Source organism: Hydra viridissima, unplaced genomic scaffold (genome assembly GCF_058129835.1).
Source record: "Hydra viridissima isolate aposymbiotic clone 2 unplaced genomic scaffold, HvirCarnegie_v1 scaffold_13, whole genome shotgun sequence".
NCBI lineage: Eukaryota > Metazoa > Cnidaria > Hydrozoa > Anthoathecata > Hydridae > Hydra > Hydra viridissima.
Window position 1 is genome coordinate 8625205 of NW_028324312.1, and position 18920 is coordinate 8644124.

At 29.0% G+C, this 18920-nt stretch overlaps 1 protein-coding gene and 1 pseudogene across 3 annotated transcripts in view; one reads left to right on the top strand and one right to left on the bottom strand.

Annotated features, from left to right (window-relative positions):
- Window positions 1-18920, top strand: part of LOC145187166 (uncharacterized) — a 20253-nt gene continuing 1333 nt past the window's right edge. Inside the window, exons 1-16 of one of the 3 annotated variants that reach the window (XM_090070851.1) lie at window positions 1-250; window positions 3025-4600; window positions 4823-5007; window positions 5139-8731; window positions 9049-11368; window positions 11788-11963; window positions 12100-12205; window positions 12494-12637; window positions 12834-13061; window positions 13160-13569; window positions 13727-13837; window positions 14038-14197; window positions 17490-17668; window positions 17743-18061; window positions 18141-18304; window positions 18446-18638. In XM_090070851.1, the coding sequence (XP_089926977.1) occupies window positions 184-250; window positions 3025-4600; window positions 4823-5007; window positions 5139-8731; window positions 9049-11368; window positions 11788-11963; window positions 12100-12205; window positions 12494-12637; window positions 12834-13061; window positions 13160-13569; window positions 13727-13837; window positions 14038-14197; window positions 17490-17668; window positions 17743-18061; window positions 18141-18304; window positions 18446-18638 (9931 nt within the window). In that variant the 5' untranslated portion in view covers window positions 1-183. Of the gene's footprint in view, window positions 251-730; window positions 998-3024; window positions 4601-4822; window positions 5008-5138; window positions 8732-9048; window positions 11369-11787; window positions 11964-12099; window positions 12206-12493; window positions 12638-12833; window positions 13062-13145; window positions 13570-13726; window positions 13838-14037; window positions 14198-17489; window positions 17669-17742; window positions 18062-18140; window positions 18305-18445; window positions 18639-18920 lie in introns of those variants that run through there. The other 2 variants (XM_090070853.1, XM_090070854.1) reach the window with 2 other exon arrangements.
- On the bottom strand, window positions 14729-17172 carry LOC145190720 (uncharacterized; annotated as a pseudogene).

Here is an 18920-nt window from a genome sequence, read left to right on the forward strand (position 1 = left end):
AGGGTTCAAGGCAGGGGTTTCATAACATGCTCAATGTAGTTAACGCCTTAAAATCTGCATTGATAATCTATCGAACATCTATAAACAATACTTGATTTATGTTTGTGGGATTCCATGTTTGAGCTTTAATTGTTTGTAGGACATTATGGAACTTTATCGATAAAACTGAGTGATGATTAAGTAATGTTGCTATATGCGATCTTATGCTGCTTTTTGTTGGGAGCACGTCGTGCTGCTTCTGGAGACTCAGGTAATTCCAACCATTCTCTTTATTTTCAAATCTCTTCTTTTTTTTTTTTGTAATTAATTTTTATGCCAGTTTTTATAAACAAGTAAAAAAAAAAAAAACAACGAAAAAAATTCAAAAAGTTTTTTGTAAGAAATGAAAAAATAAAATTAATCTCTATCAGTTTAAAAATGGTGCAAGATATAAAAGTTAGTTTCAACGTTTCAGGGGTCTTATTGCAGTTTCAACGCCAGTAAAGGATTATTTTTAAAAATATTTCCGCGCACCTTAAAAGTATCATAAGTGAATTACTAATCAATTTTTTTCAAATAATTTTGTTCTTCGTCATTTATCTTGACCAGTTCGTGGTTCGCTAACTCAGAAAGGATAAAAGATCTTTAAGTTAGTTTTAGAAAGAAGGTTGCAAAGAATTACCAACGATTACTTCTGGTGGGTACGAGTAATTTAACTTCAGTTAAACATTTAAAGGCTCATGCAGCACTTAGCGGACCGCGAGTAAAATGTTGTTGCTTGGTCTGGTCTCCGAAAACGATTTTTTTGTTTTGTTTATAAAGTATAATTTACGATTTCATGCTAGGATCTGCCACGTGCTTTCAAAAGTCTTTTTTTAGTTTAAAAATATGTGCTTTTTGAAATGTGAAGTAAGCAACAATAAATGTGATATATTTTCAGATTTTGATGAAAACCCAAAATCTGATATATGATGATTAATTTTATGTTAATTATCTACTATGTAGAAGAAAGCTTCAGGTAACTATCGTCTTTCTACATGTATTTTGAATTAAGTTATAAAACTTTGCTAAGTTTGTATTTTGATTATGTTTATTGGGCGGAGTCAAAGTAAGGAAATTTTTAAAACTGATTTATTATATCCCTAGATTGGTTGTATAAAAGTTTGAGCTCAATAGAAACACTCAATCCTTCCTCCAATTATTTCCTATAGAAAAGATTTTTTACAAAACCACTAAAATAATTTTTCACTAAAATAATTTTTCACTAAAATTATTTTAGTGAAAAAATTATTTTAGTGGTTTTGTAAAAAATCATTAATCACTAAAATAATTTTCATTTTAATCACTAAAATAATTTTTCAGAAGAAAAAAAAAACTTCTATAGCTTTTAACTCAAAGATATAGGTAAATATTTACAGAAGAACCTAGAATTCAAAATTACTTTTTTTACTTTGCCCCTTAGGTCCATGAAGTTAGTACATTCGGGAAAAGTACATTTTTTCTCATGGGGAAAAAGTGGCAGGGGAAGGAATTAAGTGTTCCTATTGACTTTTTAAATGTTCTCTCCAAATCTACAGTGGGGTGCAAAAAAAAAGCCACACTCAATTTTTTAATAAAAAAAGCAATAAAAACTGTCTTAAATTCATATGATAAAAGTAATATAAGACAATTTTGATTTAATGCTTTTGATATTATTGTATATTACATATAATAAAAAGAAATTAGGATTTATGAAGTATTTTTCAATTTTTAGCTGTATTAGTACTTAATTGGCCACCCTTTGCTTTTTATGACTTCTACGCATCTAGAAGACATACTATCTACAAGTCTTTTTAATATGTCATTTGGCAATGCTTTCCAACCAACAAGAAGAATTTGGAACAGTTCATCTTCATTTGTTACCCTACGATCTTTCAATTTTTTATCCAGCATAGACCTTAGGTTTTCTATTGGATTTAAATCAGGCGACTGTGCTGGCCAAAACATAACTGGTATCAATTTAGATTCTAGATATCTTTTATTCAACGGTGCTGTATGTTTGGGATCTTTGTCCTGTTGAAAGACGTAGTCAACATTAGGAAAAAGTTCTTTTATACTTGGTCAAAGTTGATTTATTAAGATTTTGTGATACAAATGCTGGTCCATGGTGCGTTTCATCCGATAAAGTTTTCCAACTTTGTGTGCACTAAAACAATCCCACACATTGACCTTCTTGTCATGTTTAATGGTTGTGTTGCATGTTTGGTGGTTGAATTTTTCCCCAACTAATTTCCAACAGTGAGATCGACCATTAGAAAAAAGATGAAAGGAGACTCGTCACTCCAAATAACTTTAGTCCATTGTTGACATATCCAACCTTTGTGCTTAATGCACAACTTTAATATTTTTTTGCAATTAGTTTCACTAACAAATGGTTTTTTTTATTTGGTTTCTGGAAAAAAATTCACCTGATGCTTTTCATCTACGATATATTGTCCACTTTGAGATATTAGTAAGGTTCAAATCTAGTTTTATCTCACTACATGTGATTTTACGATCTTTTTTGACAAAGTTAAGAATGTAGCGATCTTCCTTTTTTGAAGTTTTAGGTTTTCTCCCTGATCCAATAGACCTCTCAGTTGTACCAGTTTGTTTATATTTCTTCACCAATCTGCTAATAGTGGAGTTTTGCCAATTAAAACGCTTTCCAATTCTTCTAAAAGACTCTCCTTGGTCAGCAGCTTCAATAATTATTCCAATTCCTTTATTAGTTAATTGTTTTCTAAAATATTAAATGCGCCCATATTATTCCGTATTTTTAAAGATTTTTGTTATATAATTATTAGTGTATATATGTAACATACCTCTTCTTTCCTGAACTTTTCACTGCCACATCCAAATATTTTTGTTTTGCTTGATTATACATTTTATACTTAAAGTCAAGAAAAAGTGTTAGTGTGGCTTTTTTTTTGCACCCCACTGTATGTGTATGGTATTTCAGTTTCTAAAGTTTCCTCATTCCAAATCCATTCCAAATCAAAGGTTTATGAAAAATATTTTTTTTAGAAACTGTCTCATGGTTGCCACCATGGTTGATGGCAGCCATTATTGATCAAGACCATACAGGAAAGATTCGAGTTCATGATGGATGTGATATGGTTTATTACTCAGATAACTGTACCATACATTTAAAACCTAAAGGTTCAAGCTGTAAACAGTTATTAAACTTTCGAAATGTTTTTAAAGATCAATTAAAACTAGAAGTATTTTATAACTTGACAGATTCAACATTGCCTTCTGATAACTTTTACATCTACAATGTGGATGTTGATTTGTGTAATAATGATATTACTTTTGTTACCAAAAACACTGTGACAGTAAATTTTATTGATCGTTATATATTGCTTTCGGATGTAAAGATGCAAACAGTCCTTAAAGGGTTTGAGAAATTCGATGAGTCAAAGATTTCCATTCATGCTACAGGCAAAGTGGTGATGAATAACAAACATTACAAAATTACTATAACAAAAGCACTCTTCAACAATTTTTACGAAATTCAAATAAATGCACACAAAGTTTTGTTTAAAGACTTACTGTTTACATTTAGAGTGGAGAAAAGTTTCTTTAAAGGATTATGTAGATTTAGCAGAAAAGCTATGTTAGACTTCGTTGCAGAAAACTTCCTTATTTCTGGAATTTATGATTTCAAGAGGGGATTTTATTTTTCTGGAAATGTCATTTTAACTGCTCCTTATTTTAAACAACACTTATTAGCAGAAATTATTATCATCCGTGAACCTCTTCAACCTATTAAAGTTGGAGTAATGATTAAAGGAAATATACATAAAAGCATCTTACCATTATTAGAGCATCTGTTAAAAAGGAAGAAATCAAACCTACCTTTAATTGATGATGTTGGGCATGGTCTTTTAAGTATATCAAGTCATTACATTTCTCGTTCTCATTTTGATAGAAATATTCGTCCACGTTCAATTCCCAAGGGAGTGGTTTTACAAACTGTTTCAAAACTGCAAGATATCCATAAATCACAATCAGAAGTCTTTAACAACAACACCTCAGGACTTAGATTAGCAAAACTTAGATTTTGTAATAAAAAAGATAAAATTGAACTTAGTCCAAATACTGACATTGATTTAGCCAAATTTCTTCGAAGACTAAGTAATTCTGAATATAATTTTCCTTCTTGGTTAAAGTCCAGTGGAAGAGCTATAGGCAAAGTAGAGAAGATAGAGTATTCCGGATCTAATAAAGAGAATGTTTTAGTAAAGTTAAATTTCAAAACCTCTTTAAAAATCCTATTTGGAGCATTAAAAGTTGATCAAATAAATTTAGAGTTAACTCTAGATAGAAGTCATAAACCAAATCAATGGATCTGTGGATTCTCCTCTTTAAAAAAGTCTGTAGGATCAATAGATGTTAAAGTTTCAGTTACTTGTGATGAAGGTCTGCAGAATTTTAAATTAAATATTGAAATAGTCTGTTTAAGTTTTAGTAAACTTTTAAAGTTGCTTCGCATTGATGATATTCCCTATGAGCTGAAGAAAAAGATGAACACACTTTACAACTTTGAGATTAAAGGATTACGAATTGAAGCAACTCAAAATCAGGAAGAATTTATGAGGCAAGTGTTTGAACTCTATTGATAAAAGAATAGAGAGACCCTAATGGGGTTTTTAGCAAATCATGCAAATTCATATTCCTACTTAATAGTTAAATTTTTAAATTTTTTTTTTTAACATTTAAAAGTACTTGATTAATTGAAAAAATTATATTCTAAAAAATACTGTACGCTTAACCTTTACACAATATTTTCTAAATTAAGATGTATGATCATGTTATTTAGAGTGACTGGTGTTCCACTTTTATTTGGCTTAGAAAATTTGGCAATGGAAGGTATGGTTTGGGTGGAGGAGGCTAAAAAGAAATTTGCATTTGGTATTATATTGAAGGATATTGAATTTCTTGATATGCTAAAAAAGTTAACAGGAAAGAAACTAAATGCATTTTGGGTTGGAAAAACCTCAGCTGGTATCTTTGTTAATATATATTTTTTTAAAAGTTCATAAAATGAAACATTTAATTTTTATTCTAACTATCAAAATTTGTTGTTTTAATTTTTTCTTTTTTCTTTTTTCAAAGTAAGAATTTTTTTACTTTAGCAATTCTGTTAAGCAACACAAATTCAAAAGCTAAAAAGGATAATTATTCTGGTAAAGTGAGAGTTGACCAAACAGTAGTGCGATCAAAAAGAGATACTCCTGGGGGTTACACAAATACTTTTGGTGGCAATAATATGGTTTCAAACTCTCAATTTGTTGAACCAAACTACAGACAGTATCTTTCTGATATGCTTCAACATAATGAAGCTGTGTCCTCAGGTTCTCAAAGTTCATTTATAAATTCTTACACAGAGCCTCTACAGCAACAAATCCCTCAGCAGGTGTCATATTTTGATTCAAGGCCTGAATCACCTTCTGCGTTACTTATTCCTTCAAATACAGAATCAAAAAAGGAAAATTTAAATTTTCTAAACACATTTCCTAACCAACCAGTCAATACATTAAATTCTTTGTCAGATCGTTCAGTAAATGCACCTTTACAACAACTGGTTCCATCTTTGTTGGCCTACTCACCAACCAACACACAAGTTAATGATATAAAGAAAAGTTTTTCAGAACTAAATATACTGCAGCCACCATTTTTATTGAAGGAGAGTGCTTTGGAAAATAATGGCTTACCAGTTCTCATGAATAATTTTCAGGATCCTTCAAGTTTTAGGCATAACATTGAGCTCAATCCCACATCTAGTCCAGTAAGAGTGCCACTTGTTAATCCCATTCTGTACTCACCAAATAATTTTTTCCCTTCAAACTTTGTTTACCAACCACATGCATCAAGTTTAGTTCTTGAGAAAAATATTGCTGCAGCTCCAACTGTTTCAATTATGAATAAGTTAATGGAGGCTTATCGTAAAGTAAATTTGGAAAAAATGAAAGAAAATCAAAACCAAGCAAAAAATATAGAGGCAGGAATTATAGACATGATGGCAGATAAACGTTCTTTTCCACTTAGCAGTATTGAAAATAATCATGACTCTTTAATTCATAACAATTTGTATGAAATGTTTATGAAGAATGCAGATGCTATGATGCGTTCTTTAGGTTTTTCATCAAAAAGTTTAGTCACTCATGATGACAAACGAAAATCTAATATTGCTAAACCTGAAAAACCTGGTTCTATAAAAACAAAGCACAGCGAGCCACAAAAAGTATCACAGAAAAACAAAAATGTTCTACTGAAAAAACAAAAAAAATTGTCTGAGAAAAAGAAGAATTTGATTATACAGAAAAAGGTTAAAAATAAAAAAAACAAAAAAAGGAGTGAGATCAAACATAGAGAAATCAAACAGAAGTTAAGCGTATCAAGTCCTGATCAAAAAAAAAATTTTCAAGAAGTAGACAATATTAAAAATATTCCAGTAATAGCTTTTGATAACTCCTCTGTTAGGGTTAAAAGTGTTCCATATCATAACTGGTCTCACCCCTCATCTTCTTACAAGTTTTCAAAAACTGTTGTTAAAAAGAATACTAAACTGATAAAAAAGAAAAAAGACCAGAGAGCAGTTACACGTAATTGGGTTGAAATCCATATTCCAGAAACCTCAGAGGATTCATTTACACCATATACAAATGAAGATGATGTAGCAAACTTTATAAATACAACAACAATTGTATTAAATGATAGTATTGATTCATTTGTAGAGCCTAAATTTAATTTAACAAATGGAAGTTTTTTTAATGAGCGACTTGGTTTATCTCGACCTAACATAACAGGATTAAATGAGTATGGAAACATAAGTCAATTTACTAGTAAATCTGTAGAAAACAGAAGTTTTCAGAATGTTACTGAGTCTTTCTCAAAGATTGCCAAACAACATTTTCCTGCTAATACATTTCTCAACAATGATAGCATTAAAAATTCAACAGCTGAAAAAATAAGTATACCAGTTGCAGAGAAGCATGAAATTGAAAAAAATCAAGTAAAGATTATTGATGGAGATGAGCAGATAATAAACCAGAATCTTAACATTACAAAACAGAGTTTTCAACAACTTGAATCCATTGAACAAAAGAGTCTGCATGATGTAATTTGGTTTGGTTTAAAGCATAGCACAGATCCTGAAGTTTTTTTTAAGTACAATCCACAAGAAAACACTTCGCAAAATAATAGCATTGTGAATAATGGAAAAGTTTCAGAAGAAATAAATCCTTCAAATACCAAAATCAAACCCAAATCGTATAAAAGTCAGCAGCAATTTACTTATGTTGTCCCTGAAAACTCCAAACTTTTAGAAAATTCATCAATAATAAATGTTGATGATGCTCTTGGTGTAAATGTAGCTTTAAATTTGAAAGTAAATAAATTTAAAACCAATTCTAGCAACCCTGAGGTATTAGGTGAAAAAAAGAAAGGAAAAAATGTGTTGGCAGTTAAAGATGATGATGAAGATACTATAGAGGTTATAACAAACCCTGGTGTGGTTGTATCTAATCATAAACTAGGAAAATCTAACAACCTAGATGTTTTTAAACTTAGTTTGACAGATGGAGATATAGATGACTTAAAAAGCATAACCCAGAACATTCTTCAATCTAACAACTCATCTGCTTATATACATGAAAATAGTAGTACAGTTGTTAAAATTGAAAGTAATGTTACTTCATTGAACAGATCACTTAACACAGAGAAAACAAATGATCTTAAAACTCAAAAAAACTCTTCAATGCTCTTAGATAAAATACAGGCAGCTGATAAAATTAATAGTTTTAAAAGTAATTCAAACAATGACAGTCTCAAAAATATGAAAACAAATTCAAAACCAAATCATTTAAGTAACAGTTCTTCTGCTGTTGATTTTCTTACGGACCTGCTTGAAAACAATGGAAATTTCACTAATAAAAAACAAGCTCCAAATGGTACCGCACCTGAACCAGAGAAATATTCTGGAAAGCCAAAAGCTTCTGGACTGATATCAAAAGATTCAAAGCATATTGAACAAGCACAAAATGCTACTAAAGACATGCCCAAAGAAAAGAAACTAAAAAAGCCAATAACAATGAAAAGCAGAAGTGACTTTGTCAATCTCAATGACTCATTTCAAAACAGTTTTTATTCAAAGAACTTTTACGAATTGCTTGATAACAAGACAGAGAATAATATCAGCATACCTGAAAAAGTATTAAATGTTAATGCCACAAATATTTCAAGTCCAATTAACATAACAGAAACAAAGAAAATACAATTTACTAATAAGTCTAATGCTGAAGAAGAGAATTTAACAAATGTTAAAAGTGATGAAGAAGAAGATGATGATGATGAAGGGATAATCCTAAGCTCAGATGAGGTTGACCATTCAAAGCTAGATTTAAAGGAAACACCAAATTATAACCATACTTTAGACAATTCTGAAGTGGATAAAATTACAGAACTATATTATGGTATTCAGAATGCTAGCAAATCCAAACTAAATTCATCAATTCAAAAAGACTCCCTCAGAAATGATAGTGGTGATCCTATTGAAGAACTAGAAAAAGATTTTGATGAAATTGACTTAGTTAAGAAATCAGGTTCATCTAAAAGTTTACAAGCTTTGCATGATGATTCCGATGATCCACTTGAAGACACCAATGAGGACAATAATAGTGTATATGCAAAAAAGTTGCATGATTATTTGTACAATGATCGATATAAGGTAGTTTTTTTTTTTTTAATTTTTCTAAATTTTGATGTATCATTTCACCAGTAAAAAATCCATCTAAGAATTTTAACTAGCATTTTCATCAGTTATATCTAATCTTCAATAATCAGCTGATTGGCTGATTATTGGAAATTAACTCTGAAGACTGATTATCTAATTATTAAAGAATTGATCTTTAATGGTCAGCTTAAAAACAAAATTTAAAAAAATACATCTTTTAAAAATGAATGATTCAAATTTTTTTAAAAATAAAAAATGAATTTAAGTTTTTAAGTATAAACTTAGAATAATGAGTATTGAATATTTTTTAGGAGTATGAAGAAAAATCATCTGAAGATCATGGTCAAGTCAACGAATATTTACATGGCTTGAGTGATGCTGATAGCTTAGACAATATTGCACAAATAGTTTCTATGTATAAGAGCAAATTGAAACATGAAAGTGCACCAAAGTTTGTGGAGATAAAGAAGTTTGCGGAGAAGAAAAATAAAAACAATAAAAAAATGTATTTAGTTAAGAATAAAAAATTGCAAGTTGTCATGGAGATTCGACCAGATAGTAAGAGCAACAAAATATCAGTTGAAACACAAGGAATTGAAAATTTGTATCATCCTTTTATCCAGAGCGAAAATAGAAAGAAAATACTTAGCAACCTATCAGAAGGTGTAGAAAGCATAGATGATTTTGAAATGAAGAGGTATCCAACAGTAAATTTTCATAGTAATCCAAGTAAAAATGAACAAAATAGTGTTTCAAACAATTCAAAGAAAAAGATGTTATTAGATGTCATAAGTAAACTCAAAAAGTATCACAATTTCAAGGAACAGATTTCAAAGTCTAAACTTAACAGTGTAAGGTTGGACAGAAAGATGTTTAACAAACCAAAAACGACACAAAAATACCAACATGTCAGTCAGAAAATTATTAACAACCCAAAACTTCAATCTGAGCTGAACTTTTTGAAGAAGTTCAGTCTCTTTGCAAAAGAACTAAATAAGGGTAAGTTTAACAAACATTGGAAAGATGATGCTGATATAGATGGAGGTATAGAAAATTTAGATACCAGCCAGCTTAACAGTAGGCAAGGAAAAGATATTGAGAACATTTTAGTGCAGGATACACAAAAGAAGAATAGGTTAAACCAAACATATGTTGATGTAACAGCAGATCCTGACCCTTTAGAAATATTTCAAGGAAATAAGTATGAAGGAAGTCATATGTTGAGTGACACACAAAAAAAAAATGTTCAAGCTCGATTGGTCAATAGCTCAAGTACATACTATCCAGCAGTTGACGAATCTGTAAGAAATGAAGTTTCAAGTGCATTGACTGCTGGAGAAGCAAAGTTAAATTCACACAAAATACCTGGTAATGCAAAGAAAGATCCTATATTTCATGAAATAATTACATCAGACAGTTATAAAAAGTTTGCTGATATTCCAAGTGCTTATGATACTTCAAGCAAAAGTATGCACATCTTAAGTGATAAGCATCCTGTTATTTATAATGATTCTATGGTGGAATTTTTTAAACGAAACTTAATTCCAGAAGATTCTTCAGATATTTTAAAGTTGCACAACCATTCTTTTGACTCTGATGATGCATTTAACATGTTTCAGCTTGCTGAGCAAGGACAAGATCAAGGCAAGTTAAAAAATATGTCTGGACTTAGTACAAATACTTTTAAACCAAAAGTTAAGTCAATCAAGGTAAAGAAACAAAAAAAGAAGAAATTAAACAGAAGAGGTAAATCAGTACACAAAAACCACCAAAATCATCATAAATCAGAGAAAGTAATTAAAGGCAAATATTTTAATATTTCAAGCCCTGGAGGAGACCACCTTAGAGTTTCTAATAAAACAAATCAAAGTATTAACTATCCTCAAGTTGTAAACACAACCAATAAGCAAGTTTCTCAGAATAAGTTCGCGAATTCTTCAATTCATCTAAAATTACCAATAAAAGAGGCTATAAAGAAGTATTTATTGCTGACTCAGCAAGCACAGCATGAGGTCTTAACTTACTTAAAAAATAGTAGTGAAAACAAAGTGTGGGAGCAAATCAGCTCTACTAAACATGATAAAACAGAAAATGAAGTTGTAAACAAAAGCAGACACCAGTTTTTAGAGGATTTTGCAACAGAAAACTTAAAAGGAATTGATGAGAAAATAGGACAGTTAAAAAGAAATCTTGAAAAAGCTGCAATTGAAGATAATGAAAGAAGATTTTCATTAAAAGATATTGAAAGGTTGAAAGGAATCACTGATAAAATCAATGAATTTAAAATGAGTTTGAAAGATGACTTAGAAAAATCATCACATGATAAAAATACTGTTAAAAATTTATCCTATAAAAAAACCTTATCTGAAGTTAAAAAATCTTCAAATAACAATATTAATCTCACAAAATCTTCTGAAGACAATGACTTGTCTTTTTTTTTAAATATCATAAATCATTCTTCTTTGAAAGAGCAACATGGAAAACAAAAGTTGTCAAACAAGGAAAAAAGTCAAATTGTATTTAAAACAGAGAGAAGCACTAAGTTGCAAACAAATCTTAAAAAAAATTTCATTCAAAATGATAATAAAGATTTCCTAATGCAAGAACTGAAAAACATTGCAATTGTAGATGGTATGTTGATTTATATTATTAATATTTGTTATTCATATATTATTTTTATCAAAATTTACTTTGACTTCTGAATTGAACATCTCTCTTTAAAACCCTTGAAATAAGAAACTTTCTAGTATAAGCTTATTTGCTTCATTTTTTATTAAAAAAACAATGTGTAATCAGACAGAAAAACAAGCTATAGATGGTGTTACACTCTTTCTGAATTGCATCTATTAATTTTTTTACATCTTTTAAATTTTTTACATCTATTAAATTTTTTGTTTTATTTCTTTCTTTTTAAAAGAACTTTTCTGAAAAAAAAAAAAAAAAAAAGTCATGAGACCAATTTTTGTTCATTCTAATAATTATCAGTAATTTTTTTTGAATTCAATAACAGAAAATTGAATGATTTACGGTTCTTTTCTTTTTTTTTGCAGGAGTTTCATTAGGTGTGGCAGTGATTCAATCTGCATCTTGCCATGATGATAAAATGTGTATGTTTATAAAAAGAAATGCTGCTAACAGTGCATCATTGTATTTAAGTGGAAAATTTTTATCTGGCGGAATTGAATTATCAGTAACAGTTCCTGGAATAATTCAGCTAACAAAGACAGTAAATGTTTTATTTAACAGATTAATTTTTATACAAAATTATTCAAATTACAATCTACTTAACATTTATCATATATTCAGTTCTTAAATTATTTTGAATCTATTTATGAACTTATGGTAATTTTTACTTATTATAGCTAAGCATGGAATCTTTAGAGTTGGTAATGCAAATCAAAAAAACAAATTCTCAAGTATTTATAAAAGCTGAGCTTAAGTTTTTAGATCAAGATTTGAGGTTTAATGGTATGTTTATAAACATTCTATTACTTTTACAAAAAAATAATCATTTCACATTTATTTTTCTAGTGTAAAATTTTTTTAAGTTTTTGAGATTTTTTTAGTTTTCTTTTTTGTTTTCTTTTTTTTTTTTTTTGTAAAAAGCATATTGAGTTTCCTTCGTATGAAAAGCATATACTTTTGTCATGCTCTCATGAATTGATTAGAGTGATCATGACGCATACAGGTAAATTTTTTTATAATTTTTTTTCATATTTTCTAAAATGAAAAAACAATCAATTTTACTTTCATAAGGCAAGCTGGATTTAGGAGCAAATGATCTTCAACTATCTATGAGTATGAAGAATCAATGGACAAAACCTTTTGGTATAGATTTAATAGCAATCAACAATCCTAGATTTTCAGCTGGGTATAAAGCCGATTCTCCTTCATTTTTTGGTATATTTTTTTAATTTTTGGAAATTTTTTTATTAGTGATTATGTTTTTTCATTTTTTGTTTGACATAAAATTTTGAATTTTTTTTTTTTTTTTTTTCATTTAAAGTTTATTTAAATTTAAAGTATGCTTTAAATTATTTGAAATTTTTTTTATAAAAATTTATTTTTAAAAAACCGTTTTTATCATTTTTACCAGAAATAATTGGGGATTTTGTTTTGGGATCTAATGATGAGTTAAAAGGAGAGCTCCACATTGGTTATGATTTAAATGATCCTTCAAGAAATTATTTCTTTGGTGAAGTTTTGGCTTTAACTGTGAAGCAACTGATGAATGCTTTTAATAAAACTGTAGTGCTTCCTCAAGTTATTGAAAGTTCTCATTTCCCACATGGCCTTCTTGTTTCTTATACATCAAATCCAAATGGTGAGTGGTGTTTTCTGGTTGCTTTGTGTGAAGGGTGTTTTATGGTTGCTTTTTTTACAAATTATATTTTGTGTAAAATACAAGAAGTTGTCTTTTAGGGCACAAACTTATAGAAAGAAAAATAAAAATTGAATATGGCTTCATGCTTTCTGGTTTAATAAATTTTATTGGTTATGAGGTTTTTTGCATCATTAAGTTCACCACAGCAGAGATAATCATAAACATTTATATGCCACCAATGGAATTTGGAGGTGGATTTGTATTAATGCAAAGCAGTGAGGAGAATTCTAATCATGGACCCTCTATGGTTTTGCATATATCAAAAAGTGAGGTTTTGTTGCAAGCAGAGGGTGAGGCAAGCATGCTGGGAATACATGGACCAGCTTTGTTACTTATTTCCAATGATACTTTCAACCTGAAGATGAAGTCTAATTTATATGATTTGGTTGAAGGAACTCTACTACTAGCAGCAGGAGCTGATGAAGGATTATCATCTGCTAAGTTTAAGGTTAAGTTTGATCCTAATAATTACATAATTACATAATTACATAATTACATAATTACATAGTATTTTTATCACAACTATAAATATTTTAAAGTATTAGTTTTAAAATTGTTATTATTATTTTTTTGATCTTTGAATGTTATGACTTTTCAATCAACAGCTTGATTCATGTTTAACCATTAAAACAGAGAAGCTCAAGGAAGCAATAATCAACAAAATGAAGTCAAAAATTGAAGTTGGGAAAGATGCTATTCATAGAGCAAGAAGCAAAGTTAGTTAAAGATTTTTTTTGTTTGTTTGTTTACTTAAATTTTAAATATTGCCATAAATTTTTTTCTTTTTTCATGAAAATTTAATGGAAAAAAAAGCATTCGGGTTTGAGTATAGAAATAAAGCTTTTTTCAAATAATATTTACTGTAAAGCCTGTTATAAATGTATATTTTAGCTTGATAAAATTTTTTTTTTTTCAGCTTGATGAGACAATTGAGTTCTTCAATCAAACCAAGGAAATGTTAAATGCAAAGATGAGAGAAATTAATGAAAAAGAAAATGAATTATTTTCTGATTCACAAAAGATTGTTCAAAATCAAAAGTTTATTAAGCAGAACTGCTTTCGAAAGTGTCCAAAAGGTTTATTATTAAGATTTCTTACATGCATTCCCATATCATATATATATATATATATATATATATATATATATATATATATATATATATATATATATATATATATATATATATATATAAATGGGGTCAGGGCAGAAACAGGGGATGTCAGTTTTTCAAACTGTTGGTTTGCTATTGAATTTTGCAACCTGTCTCTAAATATGACGTTACCTGTTTTTGATTTGCACAACATTTCTTTAAAACTGGGGTTACTTTTGAGCAAATTAAGCTCTAATATCCCTTCAGAAATCAATAATATCTTTTTTTTGTAAGTTACTTTTTATTTCAACAAATACTCAAAAGAATATATAAGAATATATAAAGAATATAAGAATATATATATATAAGAATATATATATATATATATATATATATATATATATATATATATATATATATATATATATATATATATATATTACAAATATATGTATTCAACAAACTTATACATTTCAAAGAATAATAACAAGAATATATGATATATACGATCAATCAAAAAGTAAAAAACAAGATTAAATTTAAGTTTTACAGTTCAATTTTTTCTTCTTTATCAAAGTCAGAGTAATTATTTACAGGAGATGGTTGGCCATCTCTTTCATATGGAAGATAGTCATAAAATTCTTGTGCATCAAGCTTCCAAAAGAGTTTGAGATGTTCTAGGTCTTTATACTTTGCTGACAAAATAGGTATGAGGACTCTGTTTAAAGGCTGAAGGGGCTCCAACAATATTCTCTTCTTTTTAATTGGTTTTGTGACAGTAACTTCAAGGAATGGTCCATTCCAGCTATCTCTGTAAATTATTTTATCTGGGTGGGTTTTTTTTTCAATTTCTCGAAGTGGCTCTCTTTGAATTGGAGATGAGGTAAAATATAAAGTTCTAATATACTTTTCTATATTTAGCAGCATGGTGTTTTCAACTGAAATTATATGAAAAGGAGAAGGGCTTTTTCTTGCATCCTCAAAGTGCCTACGCCAGTCAGCTGGAGTGTCTATATGAATCTTTTGATTGATTACGATCATGTCTCGATCACATTCCATATAAGAGTGTCCTCTAATAGGAAAAGATAGCTTAATATTTTCAAATCTTTTTTTCTGATGGACCATGTAGTGAAGAAATCATAGCATAGTCCAATTTTTATTCTGTCCAGGACATGAATCACAGAAGAGTTGAAGGTGAGTAACTTCTTTAGACAGGATTTCAATAAAGTATGCAACAACATTGATGCTACATCATTTGATCCTTTTTTTCCTATTATCTCATCATAGGAAAAAAGGTAAACCTTATTAGCTCCCAGATTATGTATGTTAAAAGTATGCAAAGAAAGTTTTCATTTGTAATATGTGTCATTGGTTGTAATATTAGGGCAAGGAAGATTCTTCCAAAAATCAAACACAATTGCAACAAACCAGGTCAAAGAGTGTGCACTGTGTACAGCAACAGTTTTCCTTTCATAAAAAATTTTTCCTTTCCTCCAGTGAAGCTCTCGCTCAGCTAGACGTTTTTCTAGTTCATGTTGAGGATGACTATTTGACAAATCTATTTTAAATCTATCACATGTCGAACATGTGTCTTTTCTTGTGTAACCAAAGGCAATGTTAAAATTCTTATTAAATATGCATCTGAATATAAAAAAATAATAATACAAATAAAATTTGAAATTATTAAGATAAATAAGAACTGTCTACAACTTTATAAATATTGCTCAAAAATCAGCCACAATAAATTTTTGTTTTGTTTTTTTGCTTACCTATAACTTTCTCTTGAACAGGATTCACCTGGTTGACTTTCTAAATACATTGCATGCATCTTGCTAAGATTAAGATCTTCAGGAAGGTAGACTTTCTTAGAGTCTTTGAGAGAGTAATGAGACTGCTGCCCTCTAAAGATCAGATATGATTTATGATCCTCTCATTTTTGTCTTTTGTAAAACTTCCAGGACGGTTCATGTGTTTCCCTCTTTGATCTTTGGGTGACATTCCTTTAAAAAAAGTAATATGTTTTAGCAGAATTTAAAAAAAGAGCAAATCAATTCGTAAACTAAAAGAACTAAAACTGAAAGTGGAAAATGGATATGACGATTATGATTACTAGGCTGAAAAAAATTTTTATATTTATATTCTGAAACTTTAAATTATTCTAGTTTTATTATAAATTACAAATAAAAATCCAATATATGCTCATTGGTTTATGGTGGTATATTATACCAAAACTTATGAACGTTTTTTTAATCATAATCCAATAAACATTTAATAATATACTTGACAATTTTTTTATTAGTTTTGACTTTGCTTTTGCACTAACTTGCCAATAAATAGGTTTGTGTGTACCCTGAAAATATTTTGAAAAAAAATTACTTGCTTTATGAAAATGTACAACTACTTACCAGTCGTTGTTAAGACCTTCTGTATTCTTTCAAGTCTAGATTTGCTTATGTTAAATATAGAAAGTAATGCTTTATAACAGATTTGAATTTTTACAAGGGAGTCTCTTGCAATTAATGAATGATATTGATAAGAATAGCGGTGCAAATCTTTCTCATTACTTCGTATTCTAGGTCTTCTTTGTCTCACTTCCATTGGAGTTATAAATCGATGTCAAAAAAGCATCCTGTTGGTCTTTACATGACATTTGATTAAACTTGTCCAAAATTCTTTGTCTATCTTGTAAACTAATAACTTTAAAACACTTTAAACGAATGCAGTTACAAGACTCGCCCATTATATGACCTGAAAGTTTCATTTTTTTTTTACTATCTCGTTTTCTGCCATTTACTTGTCTTTTTCTAGGTTTTTTTGTGATTTCAGGATATGCGTCTGCCATTATTTTTTTGGCCGTATTTATCCTTTTCAAAACAAAAAATATTTGACATTCCTGCTTTTACGGTTGCAACAGCAATACATTCCCTGTTTTTACATAGCAGGGGTATTCTTTAATCCCTAAATTGGCCCCTTAGTTTGTTTTTTTTTTTGCTTCAAACTCAATATAGAATGTAGCCTATGATTTGTATAACATGTTAATAAAAAAATCTCAAAATTGTCAAAAACTGACATCCCCTGTTTTCGCCCTGACCCCTTCATATATATATATATATATATATATATATATATATATATATATATATATATATATATATATATATATATATATATATATATATATATATGTATGTATGTATGTATGTATATATATATATATATAATGTATGCATGTATGTATGTATTTAATAATTGTCACAAAAAAAATTGTTTTTATTAGTTTGCCAAAAAGGTTTCTCTGTCAAGAAGAGATGTAAAAAAGTCTTGCATAGATGGGTGACGTGTCGTAGTATTGAAAGATGCTACAGACAGAGACCGCAACTTAGTTGCATTCTTAAATGTGAACAACAAAAGTTTTTTAAACGAAGTTTTAATTTTGTGACAAAGGAAAGAGCGCTGGTGAGAAATTTACAAATCTTTTGATTTTGAAAGATTATTTTTCTTTAACTAATCTTCATTTCATTTTTCCTCAGGACAAGTTTCTGGATTTAAAGTCTCAAAAAGCTAATCTTCATCTCTATGAGTCTGTAATTGAAAAAGTTCCATTGAAAATTGCAAAAGAACTTTTTTCTAGTGTTAGTGAAGCAGTGCGTGTAGGAGATAAAGTCTTAAATTTGCTTGATGGAACATCTAATGTTGATATTTTTCAATTCAAGCACTTTTGTTTATGGGGTAATTTAGCTGAGTTAAGTGACCATTGTGTTGGTTATAATATGAGCATAACAGTTTTCAAGCAAGATGTATCTCTGGCTGGCAACCTCTGCATAAATGAAAAAATCTTTCAAAGACTGAGTAAGGAAGATTTCTTTAATTTTTTGCAATGTTCAGCAATAACTGCCACATGCTATGACTAATATATCTTTAATTGCAGGTGAGGAGGTGGTTATTAAGAAATATCCTGAAATTGTTGAAATGGAAAAGTTCCTTCTAACAAAAGAAAAAGATTTTGAAAAGTTTGAACATGAAAAGTATAAACTTGATGCACTTCTTAAAAAAGTAAACTTGATCAGGCAGAGAAGTACAGAGGATTTTAAGGTAATATTTGTAAACCTCAATACTATTACAGGCAATTTTTAAAAATAAATCAGGGCAAACTTGATCAGGAAGAGGAGTGCAAAGGATTGTCAAACTCTTGCAGGCAATTTTTAAAAGAAAAAAAAAATCCAATTTTTTTAGGCTCATTATGACATCTCTAATTCAAGTGTTTTTACAAGTCCAGTTCAAAAATTCTTTGACGGAGTTATTCATGCCTCAGAACCAGGTTATTTGTTTCATCCTGATATCATATTCAGTATCTATGGACATAGAGAGGTATTACCTAGCAGCATACTTACTAAAACTGGTCATAAAAGTTCAATGAGAAAACGCTGTAAGTTTAACTATGCAATATACAGTGACAAATGTGCCGTATTTTTTGTTTTTTTCTTATCTCTCTTATAATTAGATTTTCTTTCTCTTTTTCTGTTATATTGAATGTTATTTTTTCTAGCTCTGTTATATCGAAGGTTTCTTTTGTTAATTTTATTGATTACTTATTCCTTTGTTTAGTTTTTCTGTTCCTGTAATTAATTCAATCTCTGATTTATGTAAATGTTTCTTTAAAATATTTTTATGTGAATTTAATTATTTGCGATTAAGCTCATATGCATAT